General features: G+C 39.4%; 1 protein-coding gene across 3 annotated transcripts in view; it reads left to right on the plus strand.

Annotated features, from left to right (window-relative positions):
- ADCY4 (adenylate cyclase 4) overlaps window positions 1-17,793 on the plus strand; it is an 80,870-nt gene extending 63,077 nt beyond the window's left edge. Inside the window, exons 21-26 of one of the 3 annotated variants that reach the window (XM_070727189.1) lie at window positions 1,073-1,231; window positions 3,877-4,026; window positions 5,659-5,766; window positions 6,751-6,865; window positions 10,136-10,260; window positions 15,239-17,793. In XM_070727189.1, coding sequence (XP_070583290.1) covers window positions 1,073-1,231; window positions 3,877-4,026; window positions 5,659-5,766; window positions 6,751-6,865; window positions 10,136-10,260; window positions 15,239-15,391 — 810 coding nt within the window. In that variant the 3' untranslated portion in view covers window positions 15,392-17,793. Of the gene's footprint in view, window positions 1-1,072; window positions 1,232-3,876; window positions 4,027-5,658; window positions 5,767-6,040; window positions 6,419-6,750; window positions 6,866-10,135; window positions 10,261-15,238 lie in introns of those variants that run through there. The other 2 variants (XM_070727187.1, XM_070727188.1) reach the window with 2 other exon arrangements.
- The last annotated feature ends 331 nt before the right edge of the window (window positions 17,794-18,124 follow it).

The raw sequence follows: 18,124 nt of genomic DNA on the forward strand, positions 1-18,124 counted from the left end.
GATTCTCAACAGCGCAAAACGGGTGCTTCGCTGGCAATGGAAGTCCGGAGGCGGGGCATCCTAGTGGCGGCGGTGGGTTTGTAAGGTGAAAATAGTTTGTAAGAAGAGGCAAAAAAATCTTAAACCCCGGGTTTGTATCTCAAAAAGTTTGTATGACGAGGCGTTTGTAAGATGAGGTATCACTGTATAATAAAATAAAATAAAATGCTATGTTCTGCCATGCCATGCCATGCCATACCATACTATACCAATCAGAGTTGGACTCATGGTGGTGGAATTAAATTTTTTAAAATACTGGTTCTATGGACATGGCTTGATGGGCATGGCAGGGGAAGGATACTGTAAAATGTCGATTCCCTTCCCACTCCAGGGAGAGGGTACTGCCAAATCCTCATTTCCTCCTGATCAGCTGGGCCTCAGGAGGCAGAGAATAGATGGGAGTGGAACCACTCAGAGGTGGTATTTACTGGTTCTCCAAAGTATTCAAAATTTCCGCTATGGTTTCCAGAACTGGTCACAACCTGCTACAGCCACCTCTGCCTTGGAGGTCTTGTAATCCAACCCCCCTGATTAGGCAGGAAACCCTACATTACTTCAGACAAATTTAAAATTTCCAGTGTTGGAGCATTCACAACTTCTGAAGGCAAGCTGTTCCACGGATTAATTTTTCTAACAGTCAGGAAATTGTTCCTGTTTTAAGTTGCTTCTCTCCTTATTTAGTTTCCACTTATTGCTTCTTGTTCTACCTTCAGGTGCTTTGGATAATTTCTTGCCTCCTCTTTCTATGTGGAAACCCTTTAGATATTGGAACCTGAAATCATGTCTCCCCTAATCCTTCTTTTCATTAAACTGGTTACTGCAACCATTCCTCATATGTTTTAGCCTTGTATACCACCTTCACAGTACACATCATATTGATATGATCATATCTTATTCTGCATGCTTCTTCTGAGATGTTGTCTATGGTTAAGGCACCAGGTTTAAAATCTGTTAACTCTAAATCTTGAGCTAAAAATATTGCTTTGCAAAAAGGGAAGGTCCTCATTGCAAAACTGAATCTTTTTTTCCCCAGAATGAGTATTACTGCCGTTTAGATTTTCTCTGGAAGAAGAAGTTCAAGAAAGAACGTGAAGAGATTGAAACCATGGAGAATCTCAACCGTGTCCTGTTGGAAAATGTTCTCCCTGCTGATGTAGCTCAGCAGTTCATTCGCCAGATCCGGCGCAATACGGTGAGCCTTGAGGATTTCTATTTCACTGAAGATTCCAGAAAAAGAGGTGAAGCCAAACCATACTAATTTTACTTAGCAACCACATTTTGGGCATGCAGTGTCTAAAAGATTCACCATCACTGATCTAGTTATACTAGCAGGCTTGGAGATGTCTGAGGACAGGTGAACATTATTATTATTAACAACCCCTTTTCTATTATTCTCTTTTCCTATTTTATTTCTGCTTTTATAGGTTTTAATATTTTTAATTTTCAGCTGCCACCTTACACTTTGGTTGTGTGTGTCATTATCTTACAGTGACAATCTACCATAAATTCTAGGGAGGGAGGATGCTTGGAGGAAAATGAAAGTACTGTAGTTCTGTATCTTTCTGAGATGCTGCTTCAAGGTCATCTGACTCAGAGAAGAACGTAGTTGCATACAGTTGCATGCCAACCTACGTTTGAAGTTGCCATTCTGAAAACAACTCCTTACCCGAACCTGATTTGTTGTGATAGAGTCAGGCATGCGAGGCAGTTAAGGTTGAAAAGTTGAACTTAGGGATTTTCAGTTGATTTTCAGTTCTGGCTATATACTACTGCAATGTGATTGATTTCTAATAAAACTATTCAACAAATGGAGCCAAGGATCTGTTCTGATTTAGGCTTCACCCCTTGTCCCCAAAAATCCCTTTTTTAGTTGGCCAATGTGAATTACTAGCATCCACAGCCAGCAAAGTCCCAGTAAACAGTTTCAAGGGTGAATTGCAAACACCGATCTTATCAGTCCTTGCATAGTTGCCAGGCCTGTAGCTTCTTAACACTGAGGTGAAGATTGTCTCAGATAAGCAAATCTTCAAACAAATGAACTAATTGTCTCCTGCAAATGCTACTCCCCTTTCACTCCTATTTATTTCTTATGGGAGGAACCATTCAACATCCCCTTTTGTTTTTACTCCCAAGCTAACCTCTGTTTCTTAATCATTACCTTCTCCTGGTAGTTCTGTGTATAGACACATTGGGAACAGGCTCCAGCTGTTCTTCAGCCCCATTTATTACTGACTCCGAAGGTAGCTGGTAACTGTTGGATGACCCTGGCCCTATCTCTGCCTCCAGTGCAGAACACTCATCAGAGGACTCCAGGATTGGCCCATATTCCTTTCCCACTCCCTCACTGTCCGAGTGTACCACCAGCTCTGCTGGTAGCTGGAGGGCCATAACAACATCATTTTTATTTAGAGGTTAACGTATTGGCAGGTCTGACATTAATAATTATTAGATAATGAATTTAGGTAATATGGTTATTACATTGATTTACTTCTCATATCAAAACAGCTCTGGGCAGCTTAAAGCACTAAAACATTAAAATTTTAATATTTCTAAAATGTTAAAAATGGAAATCCCAATCAAAATAAAAGTATAGTTAAAAGACAGGGAGGAAGGGGACAGGATGAGAAAGGGCAGGAGTTGTTTATAGTGATGGTTGTGATTGTTTTGTAATTGTTTACAAAACATTTGTATTGTTTATTGCTTATTGCTTTATATAATTAATTGTTTTATGGGATTGTTGCTTGCTGCCCGGGGTCACATTCCATGAGGTGGGCAGCTTTATAAATTTGGTAATGAAATAAAATAAAATAATGGAAAACTTGTTGGTGTGCTTCTGCTTGGGATTTTCATTACCTTAACTCACAAAAGCTTCTTGAAATTCTAGGCTGCCATGACAATCATGAGACTTATGGTGCAAAACATCAAACCTTAGCATGTATTAATAGGCATGCCCCCACTTTGATTTGGGAGTAGGAAAACTATATCCAAAGAGCTAGATCTGTTGTAGCTGTGTTGCAATGGTTAAGCTACTCTTTCTGATCTTCCAGAGAGAGGACAAGAATTTGAAGATTTGTCTATTTGTCTGTCCATCCACACATCCATCCACCCATCTGCCCATCCATCCATTCATCCACCCATCCATATCTATCATCTATTTCTCTATCATGTATCTCTCTATCATCCATCCATCCAGTGATGGGCTCATACAGGTACAGTCAGGAATACAGTACCGGTAGCAAAATTTGGAGCTCAACCTCAGAGCACTCAATTTGCAATGAAAGATGTTGAAACAAAATGCATAAGCCACGCCCACAGTGTGGTAGTAAAAATTTTGGTAGCCCATCCCTGCATCCACCCACCCACCCACCCACCAATTCATCCACCAATTCATTGCTACTCACTCTGAATAAGTTTTTTTTAAGCCCTAACCAGGGGATAAAATAATGTACTGAAGCTGACTAGACTGAGGACATTATCCAGATGAACACTGGGTAAGCAGATTTTCCCCTGCCCCTATTTTTGTCCCCCAAAACTAAGGTGCATCTTATAATCTGGTGTGTCTTATACTTTGAAAAATATGACAGATAGATAGATAGATAGATAGATAGATAGATAGATAGATGATAGATAGATAGATAGATAGATAGATAGATAGATAGATAGATAGATAGATAGATAGATAGATATCATCTATTTGCCATGCATCTCATGAAGAAATAACTCTGGGCGAATGCCAATATAATATTTTCCTATCCCTCTGTAGAGTTTGATTATCTTTGGTGTTGAGGTTTAAGGGTTATGATTGCAGAATTTAATGACCCAGTCTTTGTCTGTCAGCAGGATCTTTACCACCAGTCTTATGATTGTGTCTGTGTTCTCTTCGCTTCAATTCCGGATTTCAAAGAATTTTATACTGAATCCAATGTTAATCATGAAGGACTTGAATGCCTCCGACTGCTCAACGAGATCATTGCTGACTTTGATGAGGTATGGGTATATATATGTATAGCAGCTGTAAGTAAATGCATGCACCTACGTATATCTTCTCATTCTTTCATGTCTCTCGTTGTACATAATATGTGTATGTGTGTACATCTACCTTATATGCATTACAAATATTATATATTTGCAGAATTTTTATATTACTTCCCTATTATTCTTACAAGTATTCATACTCTTAAAAATCCAATAAAAAGTTTTTTAAAAACTCAAACTGAAGAAAACAGAATATATAAAATGCATCTTACTTAAGCAGAAATTTCATACAAAATGCAATAAATAACAGAGATAGATAGAGAAGGTGAGATAGATTTATGAACAAGCAAAATAATATGTTTATTCCATTACATCCATCAACAATGATCTCAATTAAATTTTTACTCCAGTTCACATAAAAACTGTTTGAATGGTTTAAGTTTAATAGATTCACTCTTCTTTACACTGGCCTCTTCCTCTCATGACATAGAGAAATCCCCATAATCAGTTACAGTAATTGTGCATAAAGGAAAATCGGATTTATGTGTGATGTAATCTAAGCCAATAGATTTCATGACACTTTTGTTTATTTCCAGGAAGTAGAATGTTTAAATCAATCAATCAATCAATCAATCAATCAATCATACCTAAAGTATAAAACAGCAGCCAATCAAAGCTAGCAGCCAATAATTATTGAAAGTACAAGTACCCCACCTTTCGGTTCATCAAAGATCAAAGATTTGGGAGGGGTTCAGGATGAAAAGCTGGCTGGAACTACATCAATTCCAGGCTGGAATTTGAAGGGAGGGATTATTGGAATGTGGACAGGGATATATTTTCTTTATTGTGATATTTTTTGGCTTGGATTTAAACTATAATTTCTAACTGTTTCCTATTACAAAATGGTAGTAACTATGTTCCAGCAGTGTTGATCAAGGGAAGTTCTAAAGTTCTCAAAAATATGTCTTTTAATTCCAGATTAAAATAATAAAATGTAGGATAGTGATGGGATTTGAGGAATCTATGATCTGGAGAAAATGTTAGCATAATACTAGGTTAGGAAGTAGAAACACCCCATGAGATTATACTATTCCGATTAGCATTAAATAACTAGGATTTATTTAAGGAGGTGGTATTCAGCCAGTTCAGCCCGGTTTAGCCAAACCAATTGTTAACTTTGTGTGTTGTTCAGAGAACTGGCTGATCTCACCAATGGCTGGCCCTGCCTTTGATATTATTTATAGAAAGCTAAAATCACCATGGATGAGATCTAGTTGAATAATCTCTATGCTTGTAAAACTGTAGTTTGTGGGATCTTTAGTGCTCCCTGAAGCTGATGGTTTTCGTGAATATGTTTCATTACCAACAAAGCTTAATAATATTAGAAGGGAGTAGGAGTTTGTTACAATAAATTGCATGACATTTATTATAGATACTTGTAATTTCAGTCTCAGAATTGTAAGAGCCATCCAAGCCTGGAAAGGACATATGCCTGATTGTATCACCGTCATACTTCAGATTCATAGTGCATCTGACTAAACATCTTTCAGAGAAAAATGCTAAACTAGATAAATGATTAATATGCAAAACTTTCTTAGCATCTGAACTATCGGAATAAACAATTTCCTGTCTTTCTTTTCATAGCTGCTTCTGAAACCCAAATTCAGTGGGGTTGAGAAGATCAAAACCATTGGAAGCACTTATATGGCAGCTACTGGCTTAAATGTAGCAGCTGGCCCAGATAACCAACAGGTAATTTCTTCATTCAGGATGAATGTACTCATCCCGAATCTACCACCAGGAATAAGATTTTATGTTGTTTCCACATTAGCATCTTCAAGGCCATAGTTTTGGTGCTTGTTATTTTATATATATATATATTTGTTTTCGTAGATTTTCACGGGTACAGGTATGACGGTCTTGGTATATTCGGGTTTCTTCCCGTGTAGAATTTGGAAATTTCTGGTAACGTTTCAACGAGGTCCCACTCATCATCTTCAGGCTGGTGTTTCTGTCTTTGTTCTAGGGCGAACACAGCAGAACACACATTGCAAAACAATCAAGTAGCCTGCAAGCTCCAACTTCTCAGGATATCACACCTAATCAACAACTATTAACTAATCAGCATACCTCAGCTACATCAACGACCCCAGGTGCTACCCCACTGACTCACCAGGAAGTTTCTACACAGCAGGCAATTGCTGAGCCATCAAACCTCACCCAGCCACCAGTATTTATAGAAGGGAGGCAGCTCAGTTCTCGCTGTGTTCGCCCTAGAACAAGGACAGGATCTTTTAATTTTGGAATGGTTCCCTAATTTTGCCCTTCAGGATCCTGGGAAAGTATATATGCACATGAATGGAATATGTATGATAAAGAACCTGTAGGGGTCGGAGGGAATGACCCTGAGGAAAAGGAGAAAGAAACACTACCAAAGCAAGGATTAAATATTTTAGATCTTGCAATATGGTAGAATTTAGAAACTGGAAGGTCTCTACTTTGATACTGTGTTGTCTAATATTACAAGAGGTGGAAGTATGGGAGGATTTCTCCTAAAGACTACCACCATTTCTACAGTTTTGAGTGTGTTTAGTTCCAGATTTTTCCGGTGACACCACAAGGTTAGTTGTTCAATAGTTGTTCAATATTATTTAACTGTGTGAATCTTTGTCTCTGTGTTGTTGTTGTTGTTACATTTTCTATTTATTGGTTTATGTTCATGGATAATTTGTGCAGGACACTGAGCGGAGCTACACCCACCTGGGAACCATGGTGGAGTTTGCCATGGCTTTGGTAGCCAAGTTGGACATTATCAACAAACATTCATTCAACTCTTTCAAACTCCGTGTGGGTGAGTGTTAATAAACTGAGCATGAACTAAGAAAAAAATTCTTTTTGTATAAACATACTTTGGGTGTGAATTCACAATACTATGAAAACAGGAATTATATTTTTGGACAAAAAGGGGAAGCTGGTGTGAAAATCAAATTATTTTTCTTCTGGAGCTGAGCTATAAGACATGTTGGCGGGTTCAGCTTATGGTCACTCACTCATGTACTTACAGGAAAATGGCCACATTCAAATAGCTTTCAACTGAACACTGAGACATAAACAATGTCTGAAAAGAAAGCAACCAAGCTCAGAGAGTATCAAGGAAGGACCCCATAGTCCTCTCCTCCTCCTCCAAATCTCACTCTCTTATCCCTGATGACATTACCTAGTTGGTTCATGAAACATCTGCAAGGAAACAACCAGTTTTAGAGAGCACCAAGGACTCCACAGTTCTCCTCCTTCTCCTCCCTCCTTCTCCTCCTCCTCCCCTCCCCCCTCCAATCCCACTCCCTTCTAACACTGATGACATTATCTAGTTGGTTCATGAAATGCCTACAAGAAAACAACCAAGCTCAGAGAGTATCAAGGAAGGACCCCATAGTTCTCCTCTTCCTCCTGCTCCAAACCTTACTTCCTTCTAACACTCATGACATTACCTAGTTGGTTCATGAAATGCCTACAATAAAACAACCAAGCTCAGAGAGCAACCAAACTTAGGAAAGACCCCATAGTTCTCCTCCTCCTCCTCCTCCTCTTCCTCCTCCTCTTCCTCCTCCTCCAATCCCATTCCCTTCTAACACTGATGACATTACCTAGTTGGTTCATGAAATACATGGAGATCCAGGGAATTTAAAATAACATCAATTTTTTACCGATTATAAAATATCTTTACTTCCTCTTACACACACCTTTCCATTCACACTTATCTAATGTCCTCAACCGGGCTGCCAGAGCACTAGCCAGAGGGACGGAAGCTGTCCAGTCATCCAAAAATGACTCAAAAAGTTTGTTTCCTAGTACAATTAGATAGCTTGTTAGTAATCTTGACTATTACTAAGTGTGGTATCATTTTATGCTTGATGAATATACCATATTTTTCGGAGTAAAAGGCACACAGTTTTTCTCCCTAAAAGAGACTGATCATTTGGGTGTGTCTTATTCTCTGAATGTAGCTTCTTTTTAAAGCCCTTAGCTCTAACAATCTTCCCAGCTCTTACCTTGCAGGCTCTTTCATTATTTCTCTCTGCGAAGAGAGCCCTAAGTCTCTGCTGGGGTTTTTCATTGCTCTAACCTGCTCTGAATAAGTTTCTTTCCAGTCCTAACCAGGTGCTAACAACTGCCTATACCCCATTATCTTTCTCGGAGACCTTAACCTACCACACATTAACTGGTCCTTAAATGAATGCAGCACAGAACCCATCCATTCTACTATATATAATACCGTCACCTATCTGGGACTCGACCAACTAGTAACTAACAATACTAGACTTGATAACTGTCTGGATCTCATCTTCTGCAACAGCAAAAGTGCAATATATGGCTTACAAATAACAGAATCATTTTCCAATAGTGACCACAGCATGATAAACTTCAGTCTCAACCTAAGCCATACTATGATCCACCAAAATAATACAACACCAAAATTCAATTTCAAAAAAGCGAACTACGAACTCATTGAAGCCCACCTCTCAACATTAAACTGGAAAACTCTATTCTCTGAATGCTACACTACTGATGACCACTACAACACATTCCTACTCGAAATGAAAATTATCATCAGACTTCATGTACGTCTAACATGTACCATAAACAAAAAAAATAACCTCCCCATCTCAATAAGAAAATTACAAACAAGAAAAAAATATCTCTGGAGGAAAAACAAAAAAGGAAAATTTTCCAACTTCAAAAGCCGTTATAAAAGCATTTGCAATCAAATAAAAGCAGAATGCCTGAACTACTACAGCAAACAAGAGGAAAACTCCTACACAACAAATCTAATAGAGCTTTCTCCAACTTTGTCAGCAATAAACTCAAAAACTCTAGACCTATCCCACCTCTCAAAGGACCCAACAACAAAGAATACCACGATGATTCATCCAAAGCCAACCTCCTCAACTCTTTCTTTGGCTCTGTCTTTGTTAACAGCAATGGCTCATCCCCCAATTTCATCAATTGCAACTCAAACTCCCTCAACGACCTAACCCAAGTAGACTTCACTGAAGACCGAGTTGAAAAAGCATTACATGACCTTAAACCTTCTCTATCAGTTGGACCAGACTAGCAAAACAAACTAAAAGCAAAACAAAAAGAGAAATGTTTCCCCTTGTGCATTTTAAGCATGCAAGAAGGAACAGAAAAGGAGAAAAGGAAAGAGGGAAATCAAAGAAAAGAAAGATGGAAAGAGAGCAAGGAAGGAAAAGGGAAGTCCTACCTTGACATTTGGCCACCATAGGTGTCCCAGACACAAGTAACATTGAGCTGGCCATGCCCACCATCACCATGCCCACCCCTGGCCATGCCAATTTTGGCACTCCAAGGTCAAACAGGACCCTGATGTGGCCCTCAATGAAATTGAGTTTGACATTCTGCTGTAGAGGAACTTCTTCCTCAAAGCCTAGAAAAGGCATTGTTAAATATGATATGGATGAAGGCTTCACTAAGGTCTGCATTGAAACAGGAAAAAATACAGGGTTCAAAGTAATTGGTCCAAATGAAAGGCAGGAGAATAGAGCAGCTCAGTGGAAGAGCTGCCTGACAGCTACCTTTAAAAGAGGGTGCTGCCAAACAGCCAATATAGAGATGTAACAAGACTTGAATAAAGAGCTGAAGTCATGAAGCTAGACATTCAACCTAGCATGAAATCTACTTATATTGCTAAACAGTTTGGAAGTACACCACCATTGTATGCACTTTTTCATCCCCTGCACATGGACATATGCAGAGGGTTAAAAAAAAGAAAACGATGTTGTCTGGGTGGGTGGCAGACCCTCGAATGGCTGCTGCTATGGGTTCTCCAAACTACCAGCAGCCGCCACAACTAGTAGGCCCAAACCAGTAGCATTTCACCCAATTTAACCCTAACTTAACAGTTACAAAGGTTAGGTTCTTGAATAAGTATTTGGATTGATGGTGTGCATTCATTTTAGGAAATGTAGTAATGAAGGAGGTAGCAACAGGAATGTGAGAAGGGAGTTGATCATGAAGAACTTGTATGAACTTTTGATCTAACATGACTTATATCCTTGCTTAATTCAATTGACGGCCAGTGAAACTCTGGAAATTTTTGCAGGTATAAACCATGGACCAGTTGTGGCCGGTGTCATTGGAGCTCAGAAACCCCAATATGATATTTGGGGAAATACTGTGAATGTGGCCAGTCGAATGGAGAGCACAGGAGTTCTGGGGAAAATACAGGTAGATACAAAGTCTTTCTGTACGGTCTCCTTTTCTGTGTTTTGGGGAAATACTGTGAATGTGGCCAGTCGAATGGAGAGCACAGGAGTTCTGGGGAAAATACAGGTAGATACAAAGTCTTTCTGTACGGTCTCCTTTTCTGTGTTTTAGAACTCCTGATTCTATTGTTGTGACCGTTCAACAGATTTAAATGAAATATAATTATAGTAAATGTAGCCAGAGTTGGAAGTTACTGAAAGGAACGTCTAGCATGGTTCTTCCTCCTAATAGTAATATGGAAATGTAGCATCCTTTCCTTTGTTCCTGGAATTCATCCTTCAAAAGAAGGGAGATGAAGATCTACATATGTTTATACTCAAAGACATCTGGCTGAACTCTGCTGGAGGCTGGCTGCCAGGCTATTGAAAATGTCTATCTTTTTCAGTGAATTTATGATAGGAAAATTATCTTGTTCTTCTTATCTCTATTGCTTTGTTTAAAAAATGTGATGGTAGTATTTTTTTTAATCATCTTTTTGAGGAATTTATCCATTAATCTATTTTTTATGCTCTCTGAACATACGTGCAAATGTTTCGTTACCCAACTAAGCTAACATCAGTTCTACACTCCAAGAGAATTAAATACAGTACTTCAGAGTTCAAAACTAAATTATTGATATACAGTGTTCCCTCGATTTTCGCGGGTTCGAACTTCGCGGAACATCTATACCACGGTTTTTCAAAAATATTAATTAAAAAATACTTCGCAGTTTTCCCCCCTATACCACGGTTTTTCCCACCCGATGACATCAATATGTCATTGCCAAATTTTTGTCTGCCTTTAAAAAACATTTTTTAAAGTAAACTTTAATAAATAAACAAATGGTGAGTAATAATCTAAATGGTTTTAAAGGAATGGGAAATGGTAATTTAGGGGTTTAAAGTGTTAAGGGAAGGCTTGGGATACTGTTCATAGCCAAAAATAGTGTATTTACTTCCGCATTTCTACTTCGTGGAAATTCGACTTTCGCGGGCGGTCTCGGAACGCATCCCCCACAAAAATCAAGGGAACACTGTACTGTTTTATTATATCTTTTTTATATGTACATTTTTTCTAGTGGCTTCCACAGAACATTATCCTAGATATGCATTTTTGTGCAATCCCCCCCCCCCCCCACACACAATATGTTTGTCTGATATGAGGCTTTCCACTAAAGGGAATATTTTCTGTAGTGTTTTTGCTCTATGGATATTTTTTGTATGACATTTGCTCTTTTTCATTTTATTTATTTATGAATCAAATTTATACGGCTGCGCATTGCACAGAAAACAACTCTGGGTGACGTACAATGCAGTTGTACTTTCAGTTCAAGGTTATGGAGCTGAATGCCAATAGACTCCAGGAATGTTGTGCCTTATGGCTGATTGCCTCAAGGCCGACTACTCCATTAGAGAAAATAATCTATACCAGTCATGCTAATGAAGAGTCACCCACCCACATATCACGTAGTGTGGCCTTCATTCATGTTGGCTGTAGCTCAGCAAATCAAAGCTGTTGTCATTTCCTTGCCATCATTTCACATTCTACAGAATAACCTAGATGAAAGGTCTTCAAACTTGGCAAATGCTGCTGGCTGAGGAATTCTGGGTGATAAAGTCCACATTTTTTTCTTTCCCCCCGCTAGTTAACATACATTTATTTGCCAGTGTACATATACTACCCATTATATTTTCCTGTACAAAATACAAACGTCCGCAATTCTTAAAGTTGCCAAATTAGAGGCCCCCGAACTACATTTACTGTAGTCAGGGGGCACATGTGGATGTTCACCATCCACATGCCTGCAAGTGATATATGCAAATATAATACCACAAAAAGGTCCACTTTTTAATTCACCCACCTCCCAAAAACCCAGATACATCTTCTGCAGAATCAATATATGTTTTCTTTCCTATCTTCTGCAGCAGGGGTGGGCAATTAATTGTGCCATGGGGCCACATGAGAAATTGGGATGGTTTTAGAGGGCCGGACCCTGGCCTGACCTAAACACCCAGACCCACACTACAGATCCCTAATTGTTTGCTTTACGGCAACACGGTGCACCACAGTCACTGCGCTGGAGTGTTTGCGTGGTTTCTGTACTTGGCTGCTCTCGGTAGGTGGTCAGGGTCTGCTCCAATGCAAGGATGAAAGAGCTCACCGCGTCTGCTGGGACTCCTCCAGTTCCTGCCTTCCTCATGATTCATCAGGAAAGCAGGAACCGGAGGAGTCCTGGCAGACGCGGTGAGCTCTTTCATCCTCGCACTGGAGCGGACCCCGACCTCCGCGGACTAGTCACAGATAGTGGGTGAGCCAGTCACAGACAGCAGGTGGGCCAGATGCAGCCCGCAGGCTTCCCCTTGCCCAGGTCTGTTCTACAGGAAGTGTTAAAAGAAAGTCTTTGCCTGAAGTGCATTAGAAATTATTATTAGTAATTGTACCAGTGTATCTAACACCTCCAAATTCAATGCTACTGTTACATCCTCAGATTGAAGCACGTAGGCTTCAGTCAGGTCCTCCATTCTGGAAGGAAAATACTTGCTGCTGATTGGCTAGACTGTCTGGCAGCTCCCTATAAAAGGGCTGGTTATCAGACAGAGCCTTTGCTGGGTTGTAAATAGTTGCCAAATAAAGAGCTGTTGTTTTGAAGCCACTTCGACCTGCCTCTTCCATTCACCCTATCTAACAGCTTTCCCCTTAGCTTTTTTCATTCGAGTCTAATTGAAACCAACAACAATATATTTAATATCTTTCTCATTCCTTGGTTGCCTTTGAAACCACAGTACAGCCATAATCAATAGGGGCAAAATATTCAGAGATATATTAAGCTCTGGAGGTGATTTTCCATTTTTCATTCTACTGTATCTTTAATGACTATGTTGCTGTAATTCAGGAGGGTGGGATCAGAAGGATTCTGGAGATTGCAAAAAGAGGAAGGAATTATTCCACGTATGGCACTGAAGCTAATAATTATTTACACCGTTTCACCCGATCATAACAAATCAATTTAATTTCTATGTTAGTCAGCTGCTTAATCTGGTTGAAACCAACCCGACTAAGAGAACAGCTTTGTGGACAGCATGGTGAGCCCATTTTCTTTTTTTTCTGTTGAGGCATTTCATTTGAAAATTTATGGAGACTCCCAATCATCCAGATCAGGTTTGTCCCAAATATGCTTCCTCCCCATAAAAAAGGTAATTGGACTTTCTTTTTGTTGTTATTGTTTTCCTGAAAACATTTTGCTTCTCATCCAAGAAGCAAAATGTTTTCAAAGAATAATAAAACAAAATCCAATTGCTTTTTGAAAAAAAGTATCTTTTTTTCCAAAGTATCTTCTCCCATTAATAAAAAATTAAACCATTCATTTGGAAAGGAATAGTAATAAATAAGTTAAAATTGGTAATGAGAGAGGACAAAAATAATTGTATAGCTTTATCTAAAATGGTTAAATCAGTGATGGCGAACCATTTTCCCCTCAGGTGCTGAAAGAATGTGTGTGCATACTATCGTATACGCGTGAGTGTCCACACCATAATTCAATGCCTTGGGAGAGCGAAAAGAGCTCCCCTCCTGAGGCCCTCTGGAGTCCAGAAATGCCTGTTTTCCAACTTCTGGTGGCTCCAGTAGGCTCGTGTTTCACCCTCCCCAGGCTCCAAAGGCTTCCCTGGAGTCAGGGGAGGGTAAAAACGCCCCCCCCCCCCAGGGGCTCTCTGGAAGCCAAAAACACCCTCCCAGAGCCTCTGTGCAAGCCAAAAATCAGCTGGCCAGCACATACATGCACATTGGAACTGAGCTACGGCAATGTCTCACATGCCAGCACATATGGCTATGCGTGCCACCTGTGGCATCCGAGCCATAGATTCGCCATCACATGGCAACTGGACCAAAGTTTATGAAACTGATTCATTTCATTACTCATCCAAGTAACATCTTCAGTCAAAATTTTAAAAAAATTAAGTTAGGCAGAGTCAAAGAGTCCGTGGAATGTACTAATTCAGGGATATCAAACTCGATTTTTTAAAAATAATTTTTATTGTTTTTCTTCACAATACATCCATACATATACCTTAATTCTTAACAAAATACACATAATTATACATTGCTATTTAATATAACATACACCCATATTTTAATTTGCACCTTTTATACTTAATTACCCACTTATTTTCCCCTTTATATCATATCACTCCCCTCCTCTCCCTTTCTTTCCTCTACCTTCTTTCTCCTTCTCTCCCACTTTCCTACTTCCCTCCTCTCCCCTTTTCCCCTTCCTTCTCTACTTCCTTTTCTCCCCCTTAACCTTTCTCCAATTTTATCTATTCACAATCCAATTTATAATTAACACACAGGTAATTTATGTCCCTAATCCCATTTAATTATCGGTGCTTCTCTTAATCTCCTTTCCCTCCCTCCCCAATATCCACATCTATGCTTATTTCTTAAATTTTCTTAGATATATTAACAACAGTCTTAATGTTGCTCCTCAACTATCTAATTTTATCACCTGGATCTACCACTTTCAATTTTCTTCCAATTTAATCAATATTACTTATTTTCTATACATATTCATTTTCTAACCAATTATAAATCCCCCCCATACATTATAATATTCAGAATCTCCCTTATCTTTAATTTTCATTGTCAATCTATTCATTTCTGCACAATCCAATTTCTTTTATCACCTCCCTTTCAAAAGGGGCTTTTGTTGCTTTCCATTTTTACACAAATGCAAACCTAGCCACCTTCCCGAGCTCTGTTTTTGCTGGTAGGTCCAGTCCTTTGCTGTTTCCAGGCATTCTGAAGGGCAGATCTGACCCATGGGCCTTGAGTTTGACACCTCTGTACTAACTCTTGCCATACAAACTGCAGGGGTTTCTCCCCAAAATGTATTGCTGAAGACTCAGTGATTTAGCTGTAGCTATATCAACCACCTTTAAATATACCTTCTTTCTTCTTCTAGGTTACAGAAGAAACGGCTAAAGCTTTGGAGACATTAGGCTACACTTGCTCCCTTCGTGGGGTTATCAAGGTCAAAGGCAAAGGTGAACTAAGAACTTACTTTGTCTGCACAGAAACAGCCCGTTCTTGTTCCCAAGCACCAATGTTGAGTTAAATCTAATGCAATGAAACTGAGACTCTCGAGAGTGTGAATTCTTGGTGAATTCCTCCTGGTACCCGTGGGACAGGAGGTGGCTTATTTTAACAGAACTTTCTGGTTCTGTTGGAAGAGGCACTTACCATGCAAATTGAGAAAGGCAGAGCCCAAGGAAGTCCCATTTTGTCTTCTATGAGGAAACTTCCAGTTCCATCACCACAGCAGACCCATGTTGGACTGTAATTGCAAGTGAGCAGAAGCAAGCCACTAAGAGTGTTTGGTGATCCTCTTGAGAAGACAAGTTAGAACTTTCTCCTGATTTGAAGAAAGAAAGCTGTAATTCGTCTGTCAATTTGGAGGCAAAGGATCCTTCTTTGAGGATCTTCAGTGTTCTACATGTTTACCAATCTGCAGTGCTTGATGATGGCTTGTTCACAACCTCCTTTCAATCTGATCTGTACTGGTATTACCAATTCCCAACCATCATATCCAGAAGAGCTTTGAACTCAATCCACTCTCCAACAGAATTGAAGATTGGCTTCATAGAGCCATTTGAGTGCATGACATTATGGGTTGTGCAGGTATTTCAACAGGCAGGTCACTTTTAAGGATAATTTGAGAATAAGGGCAATAGAGAAGTTATTATTCTAGTAGTATAACTGGGGTATTCTCTAGTTGCAAAGAGTTGGTTGAGTATTGACTCAGATATATCTGATGGAAGTAGATTGACAACAGAAAATGCTACCACTTCCTGCCATTCTTTCTAGGTCAATTTCCTGCTTGGTGCCCCAGCAACACTTCTTCTTTTTTTTGTGGTTTGTGTGTTTTGCAATGCTGGCATATGGTTGCCTGGCCAAGTTTTAAAGCAGGTTCATGTGGTTAAAGGAGCATAACAACTAAGGGGATCTCCTTGCTCCCTTCTCCCCTTCTCTTTCTTCTCCTTTCTTGTTTCAGAACAAAAGAATAAATGGAACCCTGGAGATCTTCTAGTCCAACACCCTGCTCAGGCAGAGTATTGGAAACATATACCATTTCAGATTCTTCTTAAAAATTTCCACTGTTGGAGCACCCACAACTTCTGGAAGCAAGCTGTTCCATTAATTAATTGTTATAACCTTCAAAAAAATTATCTTGGGTTCTAGGTTGGTTCTCTCCTTGATTAGTTTCTATCCATTCAGTCTCGCCCTGCCTTCAGCTGCTTTGGAGAATAAATTGACTCCCTCTTCTTTGTGGCAACCCCTGAGATATTGCAACTTAGCTATTGTCACTCCTCCCTCTCTCCCACCCTCTTTCTCCTTTCTCAGTCACTTTTTGAACTAAATGTAGAGTTGGGGGAGAGGGAGACGCAAATGTGTTTTAAACAATTGCAGCATAAACTTTACACACACATAAAAAGTGAGTATATGGCACTGAGATTTAATGTCTGCATTGTGGTTTTAAGCAGGAATGGAAAATCCATGACCTTCCAAATGCTAATCTATAACTTCCAGCATCCCTTAGCTCAGAGATCTTCAAACTTGGCAATTTTAAGACTTCTGGAGTTCAGTTCCCAGAATCCTCCAGCCAGCACAGCATCTGGAGAATTCTGGAAGTTGAAGTCCACAAGTCTTAAAGTTGCCAAGTTTGGGGACCCCTGCTTATCTAATGCTAAAAGGAAAACTTAGGAAAAACATTGCTAAACAGTTGAAGGCTGTGACAGTCAACATTTCCTCCTTAAAACAGTGATTCTCAACCTGGGGCCCCTTTGGGGTTTGAATAAACATTTCACAGGGGTTGCCTAAGACCATGGAAAAAAGACAAATTTCCCATGGTGTTAGGAACTAAAGCTTCTATTCTGGCACCTTGGAACATATTCTTCCAATCCAATCAATCAGGCGTTTTCAATAGGGGTATCCCTCTGACCTTCCTGCCAATCAGTTTAAAGCACTGTTGGGAGAATTGGCACTAGACTTATAGTTGGGGAACGATACAACATGAGGAATGGTATTAAGGGGTCGCAGCATTAGAAAGGTTGAGAACCACTGCCTTAAAGTATTATATTTAATAGATGAGGTCTTTTCTGAGGATTAAAAATCCCCTATTTCTGCCACATGGTTGAGTTCGTGAATTGCGCTGGCGTTGACCTGAATACAACAGGAGCAACTTCTTCCTGAAATCTCCGTAGCTGAGATTTCCAGTAATTTACAATGAGTAAAAGAAAAGAAAAAAACTTGAAATCTCTTGTCAGTTTTCCAGGAAATGTGTTATGGGGTGTCTTTTGCTGATGTAAAAGGAGACCTTGCCAGAAAAAAGTCTCTCTAATCCAGTTCTGTGTGCTCCAACCCCTCTCTATCTCATACTGTGTGTGTGTGTCCTCTTTACAACCAAAGCTGGCATATTTAAATTCTTGCGAAATAAAATAAACAGTATTATCTATTTTATTTGTACATCTTAAGGACTTATTTGGTTAGTTTTGTGTCGCCTGTTTTGTGTCACCTGGTTTTTTTGTTAACATTTACAGAGTTGCAGGCCTTTCTCCTAAGAACTACAGTTCTTGGCCAGTTTTTTTATTGGTGGGAGTATAAAAGCTTTGCTTTTACCAGAAAAAGAGAAGAGCTCTTAAATGTTGCCTTAAAGAGTTACAAATGAGTTATAAGAGAACCTGAAAGTTGCCAAATGAAACATGTTATTTATTTAGACATTTTATATAGCTGCCTACTTGATCACAGTGACAAGCAATAAAAAACACAGTATAGAAAATAAAAATAATAA

This window comes from Erythrolamprus reginae, chromosome Z (genome assembly GCF_031021105.1).
Source record: "Erythrolamprus reginae isolate rEryReg1 chromosome Z, rEryReg1.hap1, whole genome shotgun sequence".
Classification (NCBI taxonomy): Eukaryota; Metazoa; Chordata; class Lepidosauria; order Squamata; family Dipsadidae; genus Erythrolamprus; species Erythrolamprus reginae.